At 35.2% G+C, this 23,317-nt stretch overlaps 1 protein-coding gene across 2 annotated transcripts in view; it reads right to left on the reverse strand.

Moving 5' to 3' along the window:
- Window positions 1-23,112, reverse strand: part of LOC147063418 (tRNA dimethylallyltransferase) — a 577,495-nt gene extending 554,383 nt beyond the window's left edge. For both annotated transcript variants that reach the window (XM_085959874.1, XM_085959875.1), the window contains exon 1: window positions 22,954-23,112. In XM_085959874.1, coding sequence (XP_085816000.1) covers window positions 22,954-23,094 — 141 coding nt within the window. In that variant the 5' untranslated portion in view covers window positions 23,095-23,112. The remainder of the gene's footprint in view (window positions 1-22,953) is intronic.
- Between the last annotated feature and the right edge of the window lie 205 nt (window positions 23,113-23,317).

Here is a 23,317-nt window from a genome sequence, read left to right on the forward strand (position 1 = left end):
GCCCCTGGGTGCGCCACTGGATTAGGTTATCAACACTTGTATGTTATTATTTTAAAAAATAATTTTTCTAACCTCTAATTAAGTCTACTTAAGTAAAAAATATATTTTTATCAAATAAATGTTTTTTCAAGTCGGAAAAATTACCGCTTCGGCAAAAAGCTGATCGAACTGATGATTTCGGCCAATTTACCTTCGTAAAAGTGTTTTCGTGAAAATTACATGAGACCGATAAAAATGAGCTTATTTTTGTATTAAAACTGTTACATGAAAAGGAAAAGGTGATTCTAAGTAGGCATTAATTGTGTACGAACACACATAGTTACTTCTCAAATCATTCCTATCCACCTATTTTAATTGAATATAATAATATCATGAGGTTACCAACATTAGCTATTAAGTACAAAATAGTAGCGAGGGTGTCGACCTTTTTTGGTGTGCGTGCAGACTGCAGACTGCAGACTGATAATGACTGGGCGAGTGTAGGGGTAATGGATCAAAGAAACTATAAATTTGGTCATGTTTCTTTGATACGAGAAAAGCAGGTGTATAAGTCACGGCTATAAGTCCTATCTCAATAATACAATTATTATAGTAAACGCTAAACTATTTGCAAGCACGTATTGTCGTAGGCAACAATATATAGTGCATGCGAGCTCATACCTTACCTAAGTGGTTTCCAAACTTTATGTTACTACTCCTACAATAATACCTTTTTAAATAGCCAAAAATGTACTAATACAAAAATGAAAAAACTTAATTATAAAAATAAACAAGATTTTACTACATACTTTTATTATATTCATTTTTAAATTAATTTGTCATGCGATGGATGTGCTTGTTTATTATCAAAGTGCTCTTTTTCTACTAAACGGGATCGATATTTGGATTTCATTGCAGCTAATGCAGAAAATCCCGTTTCGCTATAGTAGCAGTAGGTACTTCACTAACAACTTACATTGCTTTTCTTGACAAAGTATTATATTATTCTTCACTTCAATTCAACCAAAATTGAACGAGGGTTTTTGTTTCAATGAATTATCACATGATAATTCTATCATTTTTTTCCTTTTCAATAGTTCATCAACGTTCATTGACAAATGGATTTTATCATAGGCCCCACTTCCTGAAGCGGGCCACCAGGCCAGGATCTTTGGCGGGCCCACCTGCCTATCGCTGAGAGGCAGTGTGGTGCTCAAAAGTAATGTTTCCTTCATTATACACGGGAGTTATCATTTAAATATAGCAATCATCAGAAAGGTATCACATCAAATTGCAACCCACAACCACATATTTAAAATGTTTTTAAATCTTTTTTAACTATTAGAGTAAATTTGTGATGTGTGTTATGCCCGGGGCCCCAGGCTCTTTATAAACTATGCATTTGCAAACTGCAAACATGTGGCTACATTTGTGTTAAACTTTTCGCACCTCCCTTTGCAACACTCCCACCCACACTTTACCACCCAGTTTGGAAATCGCTGCCCTACCTTATAATAATATATGTCGGATAATATATGAGGTCGCAGGAAAAAGGAAGTCAGAGATATCGGACTAATAGCTTGCCTAGTAAAATTAATCTACTTGAATATTTTACATTCTACGCCGTGATTGCAATATGTAAAATATAAACCGTTTTCCACCTAAGTTCTTGTTTATTACCTTATCAGTTATATTTATATAAATAATGAAGCTCTGAATAGAGCTTAGTTATGGATATATTCTTGACGAAAACATAATGCTAGAAGTTATCTTATTTATTTATAATATAGGTGCAATCATGGCCCCCGCATCCTGATTCTGGCCCCCAGACTAGGATCTTTGGCGGGCCCCCCTACCTATCGCTAAAGATAAAGGCAGTGTGACGCTCTACACTAGCGTTTTCCAAATGGTGTACGCGGTAAAATTAATGTGTATATTTAATGTTTTTTTGTATATTTTAAGAAATATATTTGAATTATGGAGTTGTCGAATCGATTCACAATTAAATATTGTATCGACCAACCACATAATTTTAAATAGGTAATAACAATATTGAAGAAAAATAGCGCCTAAAATAGATTTTTTTTTCCTATTAGAAAGAATTTGTAATGTGTGTTTATATCACTTATCTGGTCGACTCACCACGTCGGGCCCTTCCTGAGCCCGGGCCCCCAGGCTAGAGCCCTGTCAGCCCCCCCTTTGTGGGGGCCATGGATGCAAGGTACAACGTGTCAAGAAAAATAGATGCTGCAGGCAACAGTATACATTATTAATATAATGAAACTAATTTGCATTAGAATGCGTTAAAATTTTTAGTAATAAATAATGGATAATAACAATAACCAAAGATCGGCCAAGATTTCATAAAGGAAATCATTAACATAACTTAAACATTTTTATACATACAGAATGCAGATGCAGACTGAAAGTATGCACTATAGGTATCGCATAATGATATAATATTATATTATATGCTTCAGAAAATTCCCAATGGATCACAACAAATCTTAATGAAATTTAAATTCTAATTGACTCAATGGAGAGTATAAAACATATTAAATCAATTACAATTTAAATTCAAATAACATCAATTATTTACCCTCAGTTGATAATATTCATTGTCAATTAAATCAGTTAACATAATTGTAAAATAGCAAAAAACTAATTAATAATCTTCTTTAGTGACAAGATTTCATAGAAATTGATTTCGAATTCAAATTGACAAGAGTTTTGTAGTATTCATTCGATGTCGGTTTTAGCAATTATCTTTTAATATAAAACATATTGCTAACCTAATATTTCACTTGAGAAATTCAATAGTTTTATCAAATCTGTGTGCATTTAATTTTAATATTCTGGTAAGAATGGGTGTTTTTTTACTTATAATAACATCATTTTTACGATAGTACCTATAGTTTAGTAAAAACAAACAGCAACAAACGTTGATATGAATGAGTTATTTATATTTATATCTGCCTATAAGCAAAAATCGATTTTTAAGGATTAGTAAATTAGATGAATCAAATACTCAATTAGGATATTTCATTAAATTTATAATATATTATGGCACATATTATTCTATTTTGTTTATCTTTTTTTCTGCATTGTCCATTTTGCCTGTAAAATCCCGCGTTGGTCCCGGTTCACACACTTCGTCTGCCAATGTTTTCGTTTCTTTCCAGATAAGGAACATAAAAATAAAGGAAGTGGGCTGCCTTGTGGGAGTGGCTGTAAGAAGGTACAATTTGAAATTGTGAAAAAATATGGGATAAACTAAAACATGTAGGCATTAAAGATTATATTATTTTTAATAGTTTCGTCTATATCATAAAATGTATTTATAGGCCATCCATGGACTAAAACCGTATGCGGTTCCGAACCGTGTGCCATACTAAGCTTATCTTTTATGTTCATGGAAATATATTTTCACAAAGTATATTAATAAGCATCTGATCGTATCCGTTTATTCCATACACTTACACCTACAGATTTAGTGAAAATATATTTTCATGAACATAAATCATAAGTTTAGTATGGCACACGAATTTAAACCGCATACGGTTTCAGTCCATGGATGGCCTCTAAGGTGTTTCACATAAATGAAACGCGAATTCAATATTAAGTACTAATATTTGAGGATATTCACAAGGCTTTGTATTCCATACGTTTATGACCTGATCATCATCAAGTCTTACACCCAATTGTCCTTCAAAGCCTTGGTATATGGCGACATTCGCATCTATATATTATTTAATTTATTCTGTACCTATTTTCAGTTTTTCAGGTCATTCGAGCATCACTTTCTATCTGTTACACTGTTACAGTATAACGATAGGGTAGAGAATGTCGGATATTCCGATTTTGTTAAATTTAACTGAAAATGCAGAGTGGTTTAAAATACGTTTACTTCGATTCGTTTTAACGTACCTATTATCTATCACACATGGCCTGCGAATTCCTAACTATCGACTCGTGTGTCACCCGACGGCATGACGTAATTGTGATGTAAGCCAATACACGCTCGAGGCTAGCCGCCCAACGCACACGGCTCACCATAGATATTATTATGCTGAAACACCTATTTGTGTATGGGGACAATGGATAACGCCAGTATTTGAGTAGCGTTAATTTCTCGAATGCTATTATCACTCCGGTAGTACGACACAATGATGTCATATGACGTCATGTCGACTGGGCGACTTCAACTCGCAAGTTATAACATAAGGCCCATGCTATTGAAAATAGTAGACATTTTAAAATCTCATAATCATAAAAAACTGTACTGACTAAGATGTGAGCTACGATACCTTTTCCTTTTTGCTACATCCAAAAAACGCGTATGTCTCTTTGGTGATCCAACATATTTTTAATCTTCTTAATCCGTATCAGCTTCAAATGGACACCACGCGGTGCCTCCATGAATGCCAGTCGTTCGCTGAGTCTTCCCAAGTCAAACCAGCATACAATAGCTTCACCGTATACACTACACCCCGTGAATGTAATTTAGCGGCCTTCCATGACGAATTTAACACTGCCTTTAAAAAATAAACCATTTCAATTTGCAAATTCAAATCGTTCAGTTTTCGCAAATCGTTTCAGTGATCAAAAAACCATACACAAATACTAAACTGACCACTAGTCAAAGATAATAACACACATACAGGATGCATCGCATAGCAAAAAAAATGAATATCGGAATAATTATTCTAACTCTTCTTATTTGGGTCTAATACACAATTCGGGCGAATCCTTTTTTTGTCTTTTTATCGGTCATAACCGCTTCCTGCCATTACAAACCATTCGATACAATCAATACAGACTGGCTGGAGGTAGTCATCAGAACCTAATCACAATGCAATAAATTCAACCACAAGTGACAGAGGTCCTTCAACTGGTTCGCTCTAGGTATACTTTGTAGACACATCACACGCTTCTCAACATATTATTGATAATTTTTCATTTAGTTAGAAATATCGGAGTTTATATAAAAAATAAATATAAATTCTATAATTTACAACTCATTATGCAGCGAAAGCCGGTCAAACAAAGAAACTCGTGTCGACTGTAACACGTCGAATTTGTCGATATATTTTTGTCGTCATCCACAAAACACATGTAACTTAGTGGACAGCCGCACATAGCGTCTGTGCGATATTTTTGGTACAAAAAAACATCTACTTGTCGTACCTATTTAATAACCATGGGCCGCAGGTAGCAAAATGTTACATCGGCGCATGTGCAGATGCTGTTTTCATTCGTTTCGGCTAGCCGCGTTACGTCAGTGTTCCGGCATGGTCCCGCCTGTGTGCGCGGGAGAGAGTTGCAACATTATCGGAAGTAGAAAAATTTTAGGGTGAAAATTCTCATGTGTATACAATTTGATTAATGGCGTACAGGACGTCAGATATTAGTCGTTAGCTTGATAATGTCTTCAACTGACCAGTTCTCACTGAGCAGAAGCGTTAGATCGTTTACATGGATAATGTATATTTAAATTCTAATTGGTCTAAGTTTCCTACTATTTCAATTGAATCGTTTTACCGACTTCAATACCGGCAAACTTCTGTTCTAAACGCAGATATTATCACGCGATATAAAGTGACCATTTTCCATATACATGTCGGCGATCAATGATCGCGCGATAATGTTCGCTGCGTGTGAACATACGTAGAAACGAGTAGTATCAGAAAGTACGTTTTTCATTCACATATGGTAAATATACAACTGACACAGATAATAGTTACTTACTACTTACATTTCCAAATTAACATATTAAAACCTTAGATAGGTATATAGAAAAGTATGGTGAAGCAGGCTAGTATGGCGAAAAAGTATGGTGGGGCGGGCTGGTAATCAATTTGTGGCAAAATTTGAACGTTAACATTATATTATATAGGTACGTTAAAATTACCAAAGTAAATCCTCTGTGATGCCCTGATTTTTTTTTATCGCGTCGCTATTTCTCGTAAGTTATCGGCTATTGTTGGCCTGCTTCTTTCAGCTGTATGAGAAAGCCGATTCCTTGCCCGTCTTTTAATTTAATACCTCTATGGTTGAATCCTATTCGTTGAAATTTCCGCAGCTTTCTTATGTATCGACATTGCGTCGCTAGTTGTTTATATAGAAATTAATGAATTACATCGTCAGCCTGAATCTATCCACTGCTAGATTAAGGCCTCTCCAAGTTAATTCAACTTCTCTCGGTCCTGCGCGTTACGTTGCCAAGTACTTCCGCAGAACTTTATCATTTCATCGATCCAGCGGCCTCTCGGTCTGGATGACTAGATTTGTCCAACGATTGTCCCTTCTTCGAGCTATATTGTGTCCAGCCCATATTGAGTTACAAACAAACCAATAATTGTACACTATTGTGTTTGTGTGGCCAAATAGTTATGACCTCTTTTAGTAAATATGCAAATAATAGATTGAGAGACACTGGTTCACGTGACGTAGTTGTACTTTAATGATCGAGCGAATCTACACGTAACACGACGTAAACGTGAATGGTCAAGGTTACAATGTCGTAAACCGCACCGCACAAAGCATAGAATAGATAATTGGGGGCCAATGCCTCTTGTAATAATAATTTATGATTGGTCGAACTTAAAAATCGGGCGCCTCTAAAGCGTATCAAGAAAACTAAATCGATTCGAATTGTATCGACGGGTATGTCGTTTAAGGCTACCATCCTGGGCTCGCCTCCGATATCACATCTACGCATATATACGACGAGAGGCGATAGGGACAAATTAATTCAGTCAACTTTAGCAAACCCATTCATATCTATTAGTAAATTCTTGAAATTGTTGTGTCGAATATAATCTTGGAATCAGTGGTGGGTTTAGTGGCATAGATGCCCGAGGCGCTGACTGATTTTGAGGCCTTCTACGATTAAAAAAATCAGTCATGATAGAATGCAATGAAACTTGCAGTAAGTAATTAATGTTGTAAAACAAAATAATGAATTTTTCAATAAAATATTACATCTACTTTCTTGGACCTACTAACAAACCGCTCTCTGGGTCACTCATGACGAATATGGGTTCACGGGAGAGAAGGAGTGAAATCTTTTTGGTAAAGTATTGTGACAGGATGAACACAAATTTATTGTGACATACGGTAGAAATTACAACGTTGACAGTAGGTAGATATAGATAAATTCGACCATGTCCGATCCTAATAGGATCATATGCGCCTCCACAGAGTGGAGGTTTGTATTGACAGATTTTTGTTGTTACGAGAAATGGATGTCAGCCACTTGCTCAACCTATTAGGTCCATACTCTGACTCATACACAAATTGAAAAACAATATGTGTACTTTCCAGACCCAGGATTCGAACCCGGGACCCTCGACTCTATAGGCCGGCATTTAAGCCACTCGGCCATCGTGGGTGATAAATAGTAGTAGTAGATAAATAATAAAGGAATATTATTTTCCACATCGCGTATGCTCAGAGAGTAACCAATTAAATAAACTTCGACAGGAAAGTACAGGATGTGAAACACTTTGAACTACCTACAGCGACTTTTATGATCGAAAGCGGGGACATTTTTCCAAACTAGGTCATCTGCTCAACGTCACAATAATTAGTTAGTATTACTTATTTACCTATCTGCCAAAAGATCTGTTTTTGCTTAGATACTTACGTATCTGTTTCACGCTTTATATAGTTTTTTTCTTCACTTTGTAGATGTTTACTGTAGTTAAGAGATATATAATGTATTTTAGACAGTTTTAGTGACCCCCTTGCGAACTTGACGACGAAGCGAGTGCATTATATATTATGTTTCATACAAACCAGCCCCTGCGTGAATTTTGGATTAAATAAGTTGATTTCAGGCATTTCTGGCATGCGAGTTAATTTTATGCAACCTTGTTTATTTATATCACACATTACTACCTGCATTTTGTTGTATTGCCTTTACAATCCAACCAAATCTTGACCGCCCTGGATTTTATAATATTATTATATAAATCAATATATTAAGTAAATGTTCTGGGTCTAAAACAGGCATTGAAAAACAACGTGTGAATCTGCCAAACTCGGGATTCAAAACCACAACTTCGTGACACTTTACCTCTTGTTCATCGTAGACGATTGATGCAATTCAATGAAATAAACATAAAATGTTCCACTTCAATGGACGTTGTTTACAGTTAAATCTTTTTTGGCGGAAAGACAATATCGTCACAATTGAAATATAATATATTCTTCTTCGACCATGTCCGATCCTAAGAAGATCATATGGGCCTCCACAGAGTAGAGGTTTGTATTAAAAAAAATGTTTTTTTTTACGAGAAATGGATGTCAGCCAGTTACTTGCTCAACCTATAAGGTCCATAGGCTGACAGACACAAATTGAAAAACAATTTGTGTAATTGCCAGACCCAGGATTCGAACCTGGAACCCACGGCGTTATAGTCCAACGCTTAAGTCGCGCGGCCACCGTGGATGTCAATAATATAATATATACGGCACCACTTAATCCACATAATTTAATATTAATCATGACCGGTTTCATCCGTAGTTGATAAGGCTCTTTTAAACGAATGAGACAAGTATGTGGATCAAGTAAACCTTATATATTTTGTTTTACGGTAAACAAATATATATATTAATATGGGTATGCAGGTAATGATATTTCACAGTGACTAGGGGTGGAGATAGGCTGTTAAGATTCGACAAAAATAGTGCATATTAAACTTTGTCAGTCATACTTATTTGTTTCCATTAAACTGAGAATACAATTTGCAGATGGTGCTGGTTAGTTTTAAACATATAAATAAGCCTTGTCTAACCAAACCATAATAGTTTTAAGTATGTTAAGTATATTTTTTAGTATATTTTAAGTATTCGTTAAATTAAAATTAAAAATATATAATATTACAGATGGTATTAAATAGTTTTTTTCTTTCTTTGAGCCCTGCCTAACCAACTCATAACTCATAATCGATAAAAAATATTTTATAGATAAATGAATATTTTTTGACTATTACCTATCTATTATGGCTTGGATTAGGCAGGGTTTAATTGAATTTTGAAAACTATCTACACATTGTAGTCTTAGTTCAATAAAAACAAATACGTTTTACTGTCAAAGATTAGTGTGCACTATCTATGTCGGATCTTAACAACCTACCTCCACCCTTCGCCACTGATATTACACATACCTACTACCATGGCTCCCGCATCCTGAAGCGGGCCCCCAGACTAGGATCTTTGGCGGGGCCCAATACCTATCGCTAAGGATAAAGGCAGTGTGACGCTTCACAGTAGCTTCTTCCAAATGATGTAAGCGGTAAAATTAATGTGTACATATATTTTAATAATTTAATACATCCATTTGAAACATGGAATTGTCGAGTATACACAAATAAAAATTGTATCGTACAAACACATAATTTTAAATAATAACATTATTGAATGAAAACAGACTTTTTTTACTATTAGATTTAGGATTTGTGATGTGTATTTATATCACTTTATCTGGTGGACTCGCCACGCCGTGTCTTTCCTAAGCCCGGGCCCCCAGGCTAGAACCCTGTCAGCCCCCCCTTTGTGGGGACCATGCCTACTACTATCATACTGCTATTAGGGTCGGTATACATAACAATAGAGAGGTATAGTATACCTGATTAATATTATATATTAAATAATTAAATAGTTAAATATAACTATCTACTACGTTACTACGACTCTAGTATTCTCACCTAAAAGAAGAAAGCTACAACTCGCATGACTTCATAATATATAAAACATACATACGCATCCTATCATATCATATTTAATAAATCTTAGCTCATCATTCATAAACTTTCATAATCTTTCCTACGAACCAAACGTACATTCTCATAGTAGGTACCGACTTATTTTATTAAAATATATGAGTATAGTCATATACGTAGATATAGGTAATTATGATAGATTTGCAAAAAAAAAACATTGGGACCGATCGAGTTCACAGACTGAATCTTCTTCTTTCACTTAGAACAGACAACTGTGCGCCGCAGAAATAACGAAGCGAGGTGTGTAGATAATAAATGGAAAAGAAAATTCTAGTTAAATTAATATTTTTAATATACCTATAATAAAATAACCTTACCGTTTAAATTGGATTGTTTATTATGTATAGAAAAACAAAATATTGAAAAACCTCAGAAATATACATATTATTAAAAAAAAATACTTTATAACAATCAAAGACCAAGTGGGACTCGAACCGACATCATTCACACAGAATTATTAAATTTCAAGTCAAAATCGGGGAATCCAGTGGTCAGTGATGAAAGTCACCGCCTATTGGATACGGTTACCTACATAATTTACATATCAATAATTGTACTATGCAGTTCGCCGTATCACGGTTTACCGTAAGCTGTTGTATCGGATTCAGATGGCAGAGAAGTTACATTACAATTTTTTTTTTCGACCTAATAAGATCATATTATGGGCCTTCACAGAGTGGAAGTTTGTATTAACAGATTTTGTTTTTACGAGAAATAGATGTCAACCACTTACTCAACCTATTAGGTTACTCTGACTCGAGCACAAATTGAAAAACAATATCCGAAATCCTTAGATGACACCTGTTTTGATGTACTTATTTAAAAATAAATAAATACCATCAAAACATTGATATATTCTCAATGTAAGATAGGTAATAAAATATACCTAAGTATTGTTATAACTTTTTACTAATATCTCATGTTGGACTGTATTTAGACTATTTAGCCTTATACTTAAATATCAGTTTTCAAAAAAAAATGTAAAATATTATTTCAATTTGGTCCGAAACACGTGAGGGCGTATAGGGCGCGTGGCAGCTTTCTGCACTGATTCCCGGTAGGTAGGGTTTGGACCTGTAGTCTGTATGGGCGACGTTGAAATACGATCGCCAAAAGCTACATCGATACATAAATAGGGTTTGGCAAGACGCGTATTTGAGGAATGCAGTTGCAAGTTGCAACATTTCCGGCGGTTTTGATTGATGGCTATGTCCCATTCGAAACAATTTTCTATGTGCGACTGGGCTTAATAAGTACACGCGAAACATCAATAAACGCAGGTTAGCCATATTTTTTGGACATCCTATGCACCCAATACCCGCACAATAGTCGTGCGAATGAAAAAAATCTCACCGTGTTGTTATTTTTTTCCTCTCCAATTCAATCAATGGACTCCTCTTTCTATAGACGCTCTATAGACCACCTGTTTGTTTCGCGCTGTAAATCTTGCTACTAATTAAAGAAGCAGAGATGAAGATTTATCAGGAGATTCCGATTTTTTGCGCAGCTTTAAAAATGGCGCATTCCGCGGTTCAGAGCAGCAAAGAAATAAAAACAGCTGATAGTCTCCGGCAACGGGCAACACCGCGATGGACTTGGTATCTTGGTACATCTCACAAGATTATAGTACCTACAATGCGATGAGATGAGAATGCTTTAAAAACTAGTGTATAACTGTTACTACTACTCTCTATCTTGTTAGGCTTAACTATATTATAATGTATATATGGAAACTTTGCTGGTTGCATTTACTTTTTATTATTATATTATAAATTTCTGTAATCAATATGTAACTGTTTGTTTTCCTTAATAAAAAAAAATAAAAACTTTGGAGATTTACGAACTCTATGGCTTCATGAATGATGTCAAATTACTCTATTAGTCTATTATATGAAGATAGGACATCCGCCCTCCTGAACATCGTGGCAAGCTAGGTTAAGGAACAAGTTATTGTATTGGAATAATCAGTGGCGATTTTCTTTAACGCAATCGATTCAATCGATCAGAAGATTTAAAAGGGTGCCTCAAAACTGTAATACACCAAAATCTTTAAATTATGCATTTTTCTCACAAATTACCCAATGCACAACAAAATCCCAACAAATAATATCAAAAGAACCTATAACATAACCACTCAATTATTATTGGTACACACTTGGTCACTAATTTAGCTGTTTTTGTATAAATACGGGTTCAAAACTGCGACTAGTCAAAAAAGTTAGGCGAATGGCTAACACATATTCACTGTAAAGGAAAAGTCTGTTAATATAACCTCGGCCGTATTTATCTTTAACCGAGAATGGTTGACACGTGATTCGCTAGCTGCTATTCGCAGGATGAGCGTAGGATTAGCGTGGTCGCAGTAGAGAGAGACGTCTCGTGAGGCCCCCATTCCTCGGCTCACCCAAGTATTAAGGTCACGTCACCAGGAGGTTTTGCATGACTTCAATGAATCGAGCCTTCTTCTTTAAGAGCAGCCATAAAAATGTACCCGCTCGCTTCATTCTGGCCGCGCAAAAAAATCTAATTCTGAGGCAGTGAATGCACTGCACGTACAAAATGCGCTCTAAAAAACACATAAAGGAACATTGTAAAAAGTATACGAATATTGCAACACTGAGCGGACTCAACTTCTGGGAGACGCCGCGATGAGGAAAAAACGACTGCCAACAAAGTAGTCAACGTGGGGCTCTGAGGTATTCGCAGGTATCTTCACTCCACCTTGAACTCTTAGATATTTTATAAAAACCTTACCATTATTCATCTTTACCTAGCCGATGTCCACAATATAATTATTACTAATTATCACAAAGTCATATATTTCGGAAACCGATTTCAAAACGCGTAGGTACTAACCGATATACGAAAACATTGTATACCTTAAATAACTACTGTGGTAACTTACGTTATTCAAATAGTAAAGGCAAAATAAACTGTTACATAACAGGGGTATCTATATCGAGTAATGATTGTGACCGGGTCTACATCGGGTAAACTTTAATAGTGTTGAGACAAATGAGATTACTATAAACCAACCACCTATTGATGTAACCATAACGTTGTTATTATGCGAATACAGTGGGTTAAAAATTAATAGTCTTGAATTATAAGAAAAACATAATAATATCAACAGAATAACACATTAATTAACCACAATTTAAACACTGATTGCTCCCTCTACTCAATTAAGTTTAACTTATTTTATGAACTATAGCCCTTTCCCACATTACACAGCCCCTTTTCTACCCCCACCACATAGTTGCATTGACAATAATTATAACATTACAATTTAAACTCTAACGAAAACGTCCGCAATCCATACTTGATAAAGTTCAACACGATACTAAAAGGAGTGTCGATCTTTACATATTTCAGTAAATAAATACCGGGCGATAAACCCAGTTTATAAATTATTTACCCAGTACCCATATAACTATTTCCCAGATAACTAAGCGACTTACGCGTTAGTTTATAGTGACGTGGATCCCAGTTTCGAATCCTGGGTCTGGCAACTACACATGCGTATTGTTTTTCAATGTGTGTTTGGAGTCAGTGTATGGACCTAATAGGTTTAGTAATACAAGTGGCTAAGATTCATTTCTCGTAAAAATAAAATTCTGATAATACAAACTTCCTTAACTTAACTTAACAAATAACAAATTCAAGACGTTTAAAATATGACATTAAAAACAGTAAGTAGGTACATATTTAAAAACAAAAAATTAGAATAACATTATAAAGTGTAAATACAAAAATAATTATAAAATAACCACATCTAAGTACCTACTGCGTATGCGAATGATCTAAACACATTATATTTATTTTAATTTTCTTGGAGATTTTTATATATAAACTAGCTGACCCGGCAAACGTTGTTCTGCCATATAAATTATTTCTAGTGAATATTTTGGTTGTTAAATAAAAAATAACGAATGTATCGTAAGTGTGTGGGGATGGGATCTATGACAGAAAGAGGAATAGAGCGCTGTAGACGATGACCGCCGATAAAAACAAAAAAATATCAACCATTCCTTTTCTCAATTCAAAATAAGTAATGATGTTCATAATGAATGAATTACCTGTGACAGGATCTCATTATTTAATGTTTATGCAATATCCGTCTTGTCTCTTCCAGAAAATTAGCGGATATTGGAGACCGTCGTATGAACGGTGTGTGTCATCGATGAACTCCAGATTATTGTTTCTTCTTCGAATCACGATTTCTCGCGTCGATGTGCGGTCGCCAACCATGATTCCAGCAATGTCGTCAACAACAGGCACATTGAATCGACGCACGTGCTGTCCAGCTGGTGTTTTATCAGTATTGATGACAATAGCGTGATTGTCACTTTGGAATTCTTTGAATTCTTTGCTTTGAAGAATTTCAATAATTCATTGTGTTCATTCAACAGGGCGTCCAGTTCGCCGACGATGCGCCTGGCATTAGGCGAATTGAGGCTATTGTAGCCGCAACGTGCATCCACATGATTGATGTCCTCACCGCCCATGAAGTAGATTTGTAAAAATTTATGTGGTTCGTTTGGCATTGGCAGCAATGAGCCTACTTTGTGGTATACTTGGCCTTTGATTTTGAACGTAGAATGGAATTGTTGACCATTTGCCGCAGTATTGTGAACTATTTCTGTTGCTCCGAACGAAGTCATTTGGAAGCATGAATTGAATGTGCGAATGGACTTCAGGAACAGGTTTGAATCTGGAACCGTGCCGATGAGCAAGCCGTTCAATGGTTCTGGTGGTATCTCAATTTCTGGTAGTTGTACTTTTCCTGATGCGCAACACATCCCGGCTCATGTTTGAATTTGAGCGCATGACAATGGGGACATTCTTTGTCCATAGCACCAATCAGCACTTTCGGATGAGCGGAATATTCAATATTTGGCTCGTACTCGAATGCGAGACGAAGGAACGAAGCGGATATAAATGTTCGATGTACTTGTTGGCGTTGTCGGTCATTTGCTCTGCGTGTGTTAACTACGAACCGGCGCGCTTGGCTCCGTTCCAATTGTCGTTGTTGATTTCGTTCAGCTCGTGCCTCTTGTGATTGAGATGCACGCAATTGCGACATGCTTACACGCACCTTTTTGTTATCTTGTTGGATTTGTTCGTTTGTTCTTTCTGCTCTACTATTTCGCATGTTTGTTGCTTTATTCGTTCGACGGCCCAAATGGCCCCCCTTGCGTCTTGCTGGCATTGTGACTTTGATACACGCACATAAAAATAGATAAATTAAAATAAATCGTACAAAATTTTGCACGCACTGCGTTGTGATATGACAAATGAAATGTCAAAATGACGCGACGCTTCTCTTGAATTCTTCTCGGACGCAGCGCCATCTGTCATTCAACAACATAAATAATTTCGTTCTGTTTGAAATAAGAACGACGGTTAAATTTGTTCATACAAAAATAATATAATCGCGATTAAAAAATGGGAGGGTGGGGGTAGGAGGGTGAAAATTTGGAGTTATAGGTATTTTTTTATGCCAAATAATATATTAATAAATTTTTCTGGATAGAGATACCCTAATCACGTAGCGGTATGAAATATACTTGTTGACCTATTCTCATACCTAACAAATATCCATTAAAAAATTCATAAAAATCGGTCGAGCCATTTTGGAGGAGTTCGACCACAAACATCGTGACACGAGATTTTTATATATATAGAGATATATATTGTAATATTATATTATGTCAGTAAAGGTAATGTCTTTCCACCAAGAATTATTAATAGTTAGGTTGAGATTTTATGAATATTGACTCAGATAACATGATATGAACGTGATTTAAACCCATAATATTAATATATAGTTAGCTGGATTGTACACAGATTAATTTCGGCTATCGGACCACGGGGCATACAGTATAAAAAAACACTTAGCAACTCGCATAAAATAAACGGGGGCAGCCCGCCAAAAAATACATCCTTGGCATTGGCCGTTGCACCGAGTGCATTCGGACCGAACCCTGGCGATTATCGCGCGATAGGACGTGATTTTGCCATTACTCCATGCCGGTGTAAGCCGAGATAGGTATTCTGAATCAGCTGAGAATAATCACACCATGTGATATTATTATCAATGAATGTAGGTAGATATTGTAGCCTCTTATTGTGCGAAGATGTCACGTATTTGTATAACTGAACTGCGTTCTTAAACGTCATTTATAGTTAGATACAACCATGTTGAATTTATCACAATCAGAGCTGGAAATTAAACCGGGACTGAACCCTGTAACTCTGAGAACACCTTTATTATCTTGAAACCGGGAACCCTGATTACGGATGTTTTTAAAATGACAGGTTTCCGGAGGTTCAATATTCTGTGCACCTCTATTCAAACACCAAAAATGAAAGACTCCAGAGCATCCCAACACTCAAATAGAGTTAGAAAGAGCTATCATGTGGCACCCAACGTGGGGTCACACTCACATTTAATTGGAATCTAAATTCTTTTGAAATGAGAATAAATACTCTACCATTTACCACAATATAATAATATCAGTGAGAAATCTCCCCGTCGATGGTCAATATGAAAAATTCAAACAAGCTAATAGGAATTGCGAGTAGCTCTTTCAAGCACCGATCCAGACACACAAAAACTTGTATTATCTTAAACAAACGCAAGTAGGTATCTCTTCTAAATGCTCAAATTATGTAGATTGAAGTTTCCCAATAACTTGTATCTTAGAGCGCCGTGGACCGAAAAAGGTTTTGTTTTACAATGTGTGTGATTTTTTTAAATTTTAATATAAATGTTGAGAAGCAATCGCACATAATATAAGCGACGAATTGTATATGTATATTGTATAATCGATTATACAAGTAAATAATTAATATAACAGAAAAAGTTATGAATACGTTTCTGACAAAGCAAGCTTGCAAGTCTAAAAGAAGTTTTTATACAATAAATCATCATTATTTACCTATACCCATCATAAAGCAATAAAAAAGACGTAAGATTTGTTCGCGCCTCAGACCAATAATATTTGAAATGTGGTGTTTGAGGCGCAAGCTAAGGAGTCTATGGACGGCAGAGGGGGAATATCCCCATCATGGATGAAATAAAAGTGAAGGCCTGGATCTTCATGTATCCAGAAAGTTATGCAGTTCTTTGGTCACGTAACCACAAGGAAATACGATAATTTGGAAAGTCTCATCGTCATCGAGAGGTTGCGTACTTGATGGTCATACCATGTTAATGGACGTTGCGGGTATTTTTTAAACTATAACTATAACACTAGGTAGTTGTGATGTGAATGTTTTCAACTTTGCGTAAAAATTGGCAACGTTACAGCGGTTGGCGGTAGTGTAGACGTATTGCGAGCTATCAGTTCTCCAAACCGCCGCACCTGAAATTATAGTTGTTGCTCTATGCGGACGACATAATGAAGGGATCGCTGGAGAGTTATAACTAGGACACTTTAACACAATCACTGCTAACCTTTTAACTACCTTTTAATTACCACATTTAAATAACACGTTAATTATATCTAACGGCCAACGACTCCAAACGCGCCAGTCGCGCTGTTAGCACTAAATGAATTAAAAGGAGTCACGATTCTTAACTGATGAACACGAAAAAGAAGAAAAAGTCACAATTTTCATTTTTTTATTTTAAATAAAACTACTTACCCGTGGATGGAGTATATGGGCCTCAAAAAAGTGGAGGTTTCATTGACAAACATTCGAACAGTGGTTAGTCTTTCGTTAATTAGTTGTGTCCTTGCACTGGCCACACCTTTAACCCCTTTGGGGAAAATTTTCACGATTGAAACGTAACAAATTATACTGACATAAAGTAAACAGTAGATACCCACATGACCGCGTCAGGTGCAATTCATCGGTAGTTCGTTTCAATGAAGCCGGTAGAATTTTATGACAAAGCTATCAAAATATTGTTAAATTATTGCACGTAAAACCTATCTGTGATTTCAACTTTTTTCATGATCCGACCCACAATATAAAGTGAATGAAAACAAAATAGATAAATTTTACATACCGTTACATTCTCAGGCGTACCATCATCCCGTCAAATGAATTCAGCGTGTGTATTTTATTTAGCTCTAGAGCAGCAGAGTGATTCCCAACCTTTTGTGTTTGACGAAACCCTTGTGACATTTTCTAGAAACTCCAAATACCCCTACATAATGTCCAGATATGAAAATTATAATATATAGGTTTATGTAAAGCAGTAGGTAGGCAGTGGAGTATCTAGAGAAAGTGCCGCTTAATAACCGTTTAAGTAGACAAGCCGCCTCTTACTATTTAAGAGTAAGTATTTATGTAGCTTTAAAGGAAACAGTTTACGCGCCTCAGGCGAAAAATTTAAAAGGATAGTTATCTTAACATACCTTTTATCCAATGCGTACAAATGAGCTTTGACTAAGTTTACTGAGTTGACTGAAGTTAATAAAAAGTGCCAAGGGAGAGAAAAGCACGGAAAACTAACCTAAAAATAAATTTAATTATCCCTAAATATAGTACAAAAACAAAGCTAAATAATACTGACATACAAAAACTATGCGAAGCTAAGATCCAAATTGTACCAATAGGTGTACCTTAAACGTGCAATATTGAAAATACACACAGGCTTATAATATATATTAAACTGCATCATCCAACACCAGGATGCGATGCAAAAGGTCGAAAGACCACGAATCCGCTGGAAGGAATAGAGGTGGAGAATTGAGGAGTTGGAAACTTCATTTTGGCTGTAGCACCATTGGAAGAAAAGAAGAAGTTTATAGAAGTTGACACATTTTTTTAGTTGTATAAACGTACCTATCTTTAAATGCATAACGTAGTCAAAAAAAAATAATGGCTTTTTTATGAATTATTACTTATATTATGTTCAATAATAGTCTATGTTCAATGACGTTTTTTTGCAAAATACAAATAAAACATTCGGAGTTTAATATCAATTGAACGAGCAAATTCTTGAATCGGAATTCGTTGTATCCCATTTCGCCGGCGTACATTTTTTACCAGTCGTCGTTGTTTTGTGAGAAAACCAACAACACTCCAACTCAGCAAATAGTCAAGAAAATAAGGCCCCGGATTCATGTTATTACATTATAGCGAGGAAAATAGATTCGGTTTACGCTGATGTGGATAGTTTCCATTACGCTAATTGAAATTGGCGCGCAATAGGTGTCAAATTGAGACAAAATGGCAGCGGTTGTAATTGAAACTATTTTTTGCAGTTGTTATGAAAATGATTAGTATTTCGCGCCTTATTAGTCATTGTTTCAACACCTCACTGTAAATATATATGATGAACATGATTATAGTGAGTTATATATTTTAATTCATTCATTCAATCAGATTGCCGTAGTATGTATGAACATTAGTTGTAATTTTTTGCAATCACTTTCATACTTAGGTTTATAATAATATCTTATTTAATAACTAAGAAAAAAAAGCAATTTCTTCAACCAAAATTATAATAAACTATTTTGTGTATCTGAAATCTGAAACCACATTATTTTCAAAGGACAAAATATTTTAAATTAAATCTGAATTACCATTAATGCTCAGCGTACGTCAAAATGCTTCAAGAGCTTTTATGCTATTTTCAAATGGACATTTCTTAAACGTTGTAGATAATCTAAAAGCTCCATTTTGACGTACGCTGGGCATGTAGGCCGTTAAGTATTTTTATTACCTCACATAGAGGGGAGGCATGGCAAAAGTTAATATGAAATCTCGTGTTTTTGATCCAGAGCAAGAACCCCGTGTCCGGAAATATGTACGTACTATGCAGTTTACCGTATCACACTTCACCGTGAAGCGTATCGGAAATATATGGTCGTATATTAAAGACCGTCCAACCTCTTTACGTCGTATAGCACTGAGATAAAATTCATGTCTAAATAAAGCACGGTTCTTGTAGGTTTTGACGGTTTTGAAAATTGGCGCGGTTCCCGCCTGGCTTCCTGTAAACCGACTTGTACCTAAATCACTTACAAACTACGTAATAAAAACTACAGAAATACAAGGGAAAGGCAGTAGAAAATATGTATATACGTAATTAAATTAGAAATACAGAACGCCTATTTTTAACTCTTTCCGATAAGAAAGTTAACGGCGAACTGTGCTACGGTGAAATGTAATATGTAAAATTTAATGCTAATATGATGTGATCGATATCCTGCAATTACCCACTAATGCACGTATACGATGTTATCAGACAGTGCACATACATTATTTCGGGCCCGAACCCCTCCTCTAGGAACGAAAAAAATACAAATTATTTAGATTAATGGAAAAATACTTCTTCTTCGTCAAGAGCTCGTGAATGAGGATCGCGACCCGGATTATTTAGCCAACTTTTGAAAGTCTCATGCTGCGTAGGTACTACTGCAGTCTAATCTGGATGGATGCAGTTTATTAAAGTAGGCGATATATTATTATGTTGTTATTTCGCAAAAAACATTAATATTATATTATCAACTACTTCATTTTTTACGAATTCTTTTGTATGTATGGTATAAATAATTATGTAGGTATGTTAACTATTTTCAGTACCTACTAACAAACCACCAAAATTGTCTTATATTCAAAATTGGTTGGGTTACTTGAGACGGAATGAGTTTAATATACATTATTAGATAATATTATGTACCTATGTTAAAACACTACCTAGGTTCGCATAATAATATTAGCCATGTCCAATCCTAATAAAAAATATGGGCGTCCACATAGTAGAGGTTTGTATTAACAGTTATTGTTTTTACGAGAAATGGATGTCAGCCATTTGCTCAACCTATTAGGTCCATACTCTGACTCATATAGAAATTTAAAAACAATATATTGTGTACTTGCCAGACCCAGGATTCGAGCATTGGACCCACGACGTCATATGCCGACGCGTAAGCCGCGCGGCCACCATGGGTGACGGTGTGGGTGATGTACTTGTTAAAATATATACGTAGTAAGTTAATAATAGTTCCATAACATTATCAGGATTCGCTCGACCGCACGTAAAGAGTGTCACTGTATAAAAAGGTGTTGCGCTGCAAGTGATTCGATGTACCTATTAAACAAGGCATATTGAATTTTTCAGCTAATTTATTCATAGTAAAACCTAGTACTAATAGACGGTACCCCTGTATCGCTGTATTTTTTGAGTAAAACTTTTATTACATGCGGCAAGTGAATACCGCCGACGTGTAAGTATCAGAAAAAATGTCACGAAGAAAGTGACTCTCGCACGTACCTAAATTCCCTCATAAGTCCCAATGAAACTCCACCATACGCCAGTAAAATTACATTTCGCCATGCGAAAGAATGATTTATGTTGACTTCTGAGATTCGACAAATCAATTATGACTAAATCAGCCGCACAACGACCTAAAGAGTATGGCGAGAGAAAACATGCGAATGCAACCTCTCCGAAAATTGAGAGCAAAACGAATAGTTTGATTTCTGTTTAGTGTGATCGTCATACACACAAATATTATTTTTTTAGAAAAAAAATCATACCGAGATCCAATCCCGCATACCAAGTCAAAACCATTTAAATAATAATACCTGCATAGTACTACAGAAAAAAATACTAGGTATAAGTACCTAGTTATGTACTGTATGTACTAAATTAGTATTTCCATGATATACATACATAATGTACTATTAAAATTAACGGCCACGGGTCAAAATTACGAGTTTGTCACTGGAAATCATTCAACTTTTTTACTACGTACATACTCTACATCAGGGTTTCCCAAACTATATTCCGAACCTGAGTAGGTGTTCCGCGACAATTTGGAAAGGTTTTATACACTGCATCACATTTAAAGATCTTCTACTAGGTAGAAATAAAATAAGTAAAACTAATATAAGTAAAGAATCTACTTCATATTGAAAGCCGAGTGATGATCAATCTCCACTGATGTTTATGACTCGGTAACTATGTAAAATCAAGACCACTTCAATCCAGATTACATATTTAAAATTTTGTGCGATGAAATGGGTAGTGGACACAGTGGACACAAAGCGCTTTTATTGTAAGTCCGTCGTGGTTGATAAAACTTGCATATCTGGCAGATATTTTTACCAAGTAGTTACTATGAAGTTAATTTATCATTACAAGAAAAAAGTATTACAGTTTTCAGTACAAGATATAAAATTTCATCTTTTAATAAAAAAAAATACAATTTTGGATTTCATCAGATGAATGTTTGAATGAATTAAATTTTAAAGTAGATGAAGAAGTTTCCAAAGTATTTTTAGAACACCTACATAACTTAAAAACAAATATTTTGCAATATGTTCCGAAAACTAGTAAGGACGATTCCTGGGTTCGGAATCCTTTTTCCGTGACAGCTAAACCAGTAGGCTTACGCGCAAGTGACTGAAAGTCTAATTGATTTAATTATTTTATGTTTGTATTATATTATAAGTAGTTTTATATTTAAAAATAATTACTAAATAAATATTGTGTTTAATAACATTTTTTTTAATTTTTACTAGTAGGAATTAGGTACCTACCCAACCTAAAAATAAGATAAGCGTTCCGTTAAAATTTCCTGGTTTGCGAAATGTTCCATTGCAGAAAAAGTTTGGGAAAACCTGCTCTACATAATATTTTAAAAAAGCATTACTATTATTGTAATGGAAAATTATACATAATTCAATTGTATTAGAAATAATCTTATGCCACAAAAAATTACAAGTGGACAAATAAATTTAATCGGTTTACCCGTCGAACACAAAGTCAACGCGGACACAAAATAAAATATCGACCTGGGATGTATTTTTTTATGGCAATAATTGTTATCAAATGCAGCGTTACCTCTTAATTTAGTCTTGAAACTATCGATATAAAACATAATATATTAAATTGAATGCAACATCTTTAAAAATTTGCATCGATTGTATGCCGCAGCGTTTGTTGTTTTCACTAAGTCGCGTGTGTACTTTTGAGGTTAGAAGTGAACATTAAACGTCAGTTGCCTACGTGAACCAGTGAACATTGAATTAAATATGCAAGTATTTGAGCATATAACTTTAGTGTATTGGCGGTGGATTCCTTTTAGAGTTGATACCCAAAATATATTATATTAATACATATTTATTTATTGAAAAACTATGTTTGCCACACAGTATTCAACCTAAATAGTGACGAACTTTGGGATTAAAAATATTTTAGTAATGAATAGCCCACCTGCATAGAATCGGCACTAATTATTTCCGTTTTGTATTTTTGAGCCAATTCAATAGACAGTTTTGTTTTTCCAGTTCCAGTTGCACCTAAAATCACAATTAAAGGCACTCGCGACGACAAACAAGCCCTGCTGAGAGCCATCTTAAACGTCAAACTCTCTCACGAACTTCACGTTTGTTAGTTAGTATAGCCAACTACGGTCGTTTGTCGGGTGAAAATAAAATGTACCAACTTGACAATAATAACAATAATAAACGTATTTTTGCAGTAGGTAATGGAAACAATAAAATACCTACCTGTGTACTAAAATATAATTAATTAGATGTGAATAATATGTAGTTCATCTATTTCATAGTGTATTATT

The sequence above is a fragment of the Rhyacophila brunnea genome, unplaced genomic scaffold, assembly GCF_057557595.1.
Source record: "Rhyacophila brunnea isolate RB1 unplaced genomic scaffold, BYU_Rbru_1.0 scaffold_9, whole genome shotgun sequence".
Classification (NCBI taxonomy): Eukaryota; Metazoa; Arthropoda; class Insecta; order Trichoptera; family Rhyacophilidae; genus Rhyacophila; species Rhyacophila brunnea.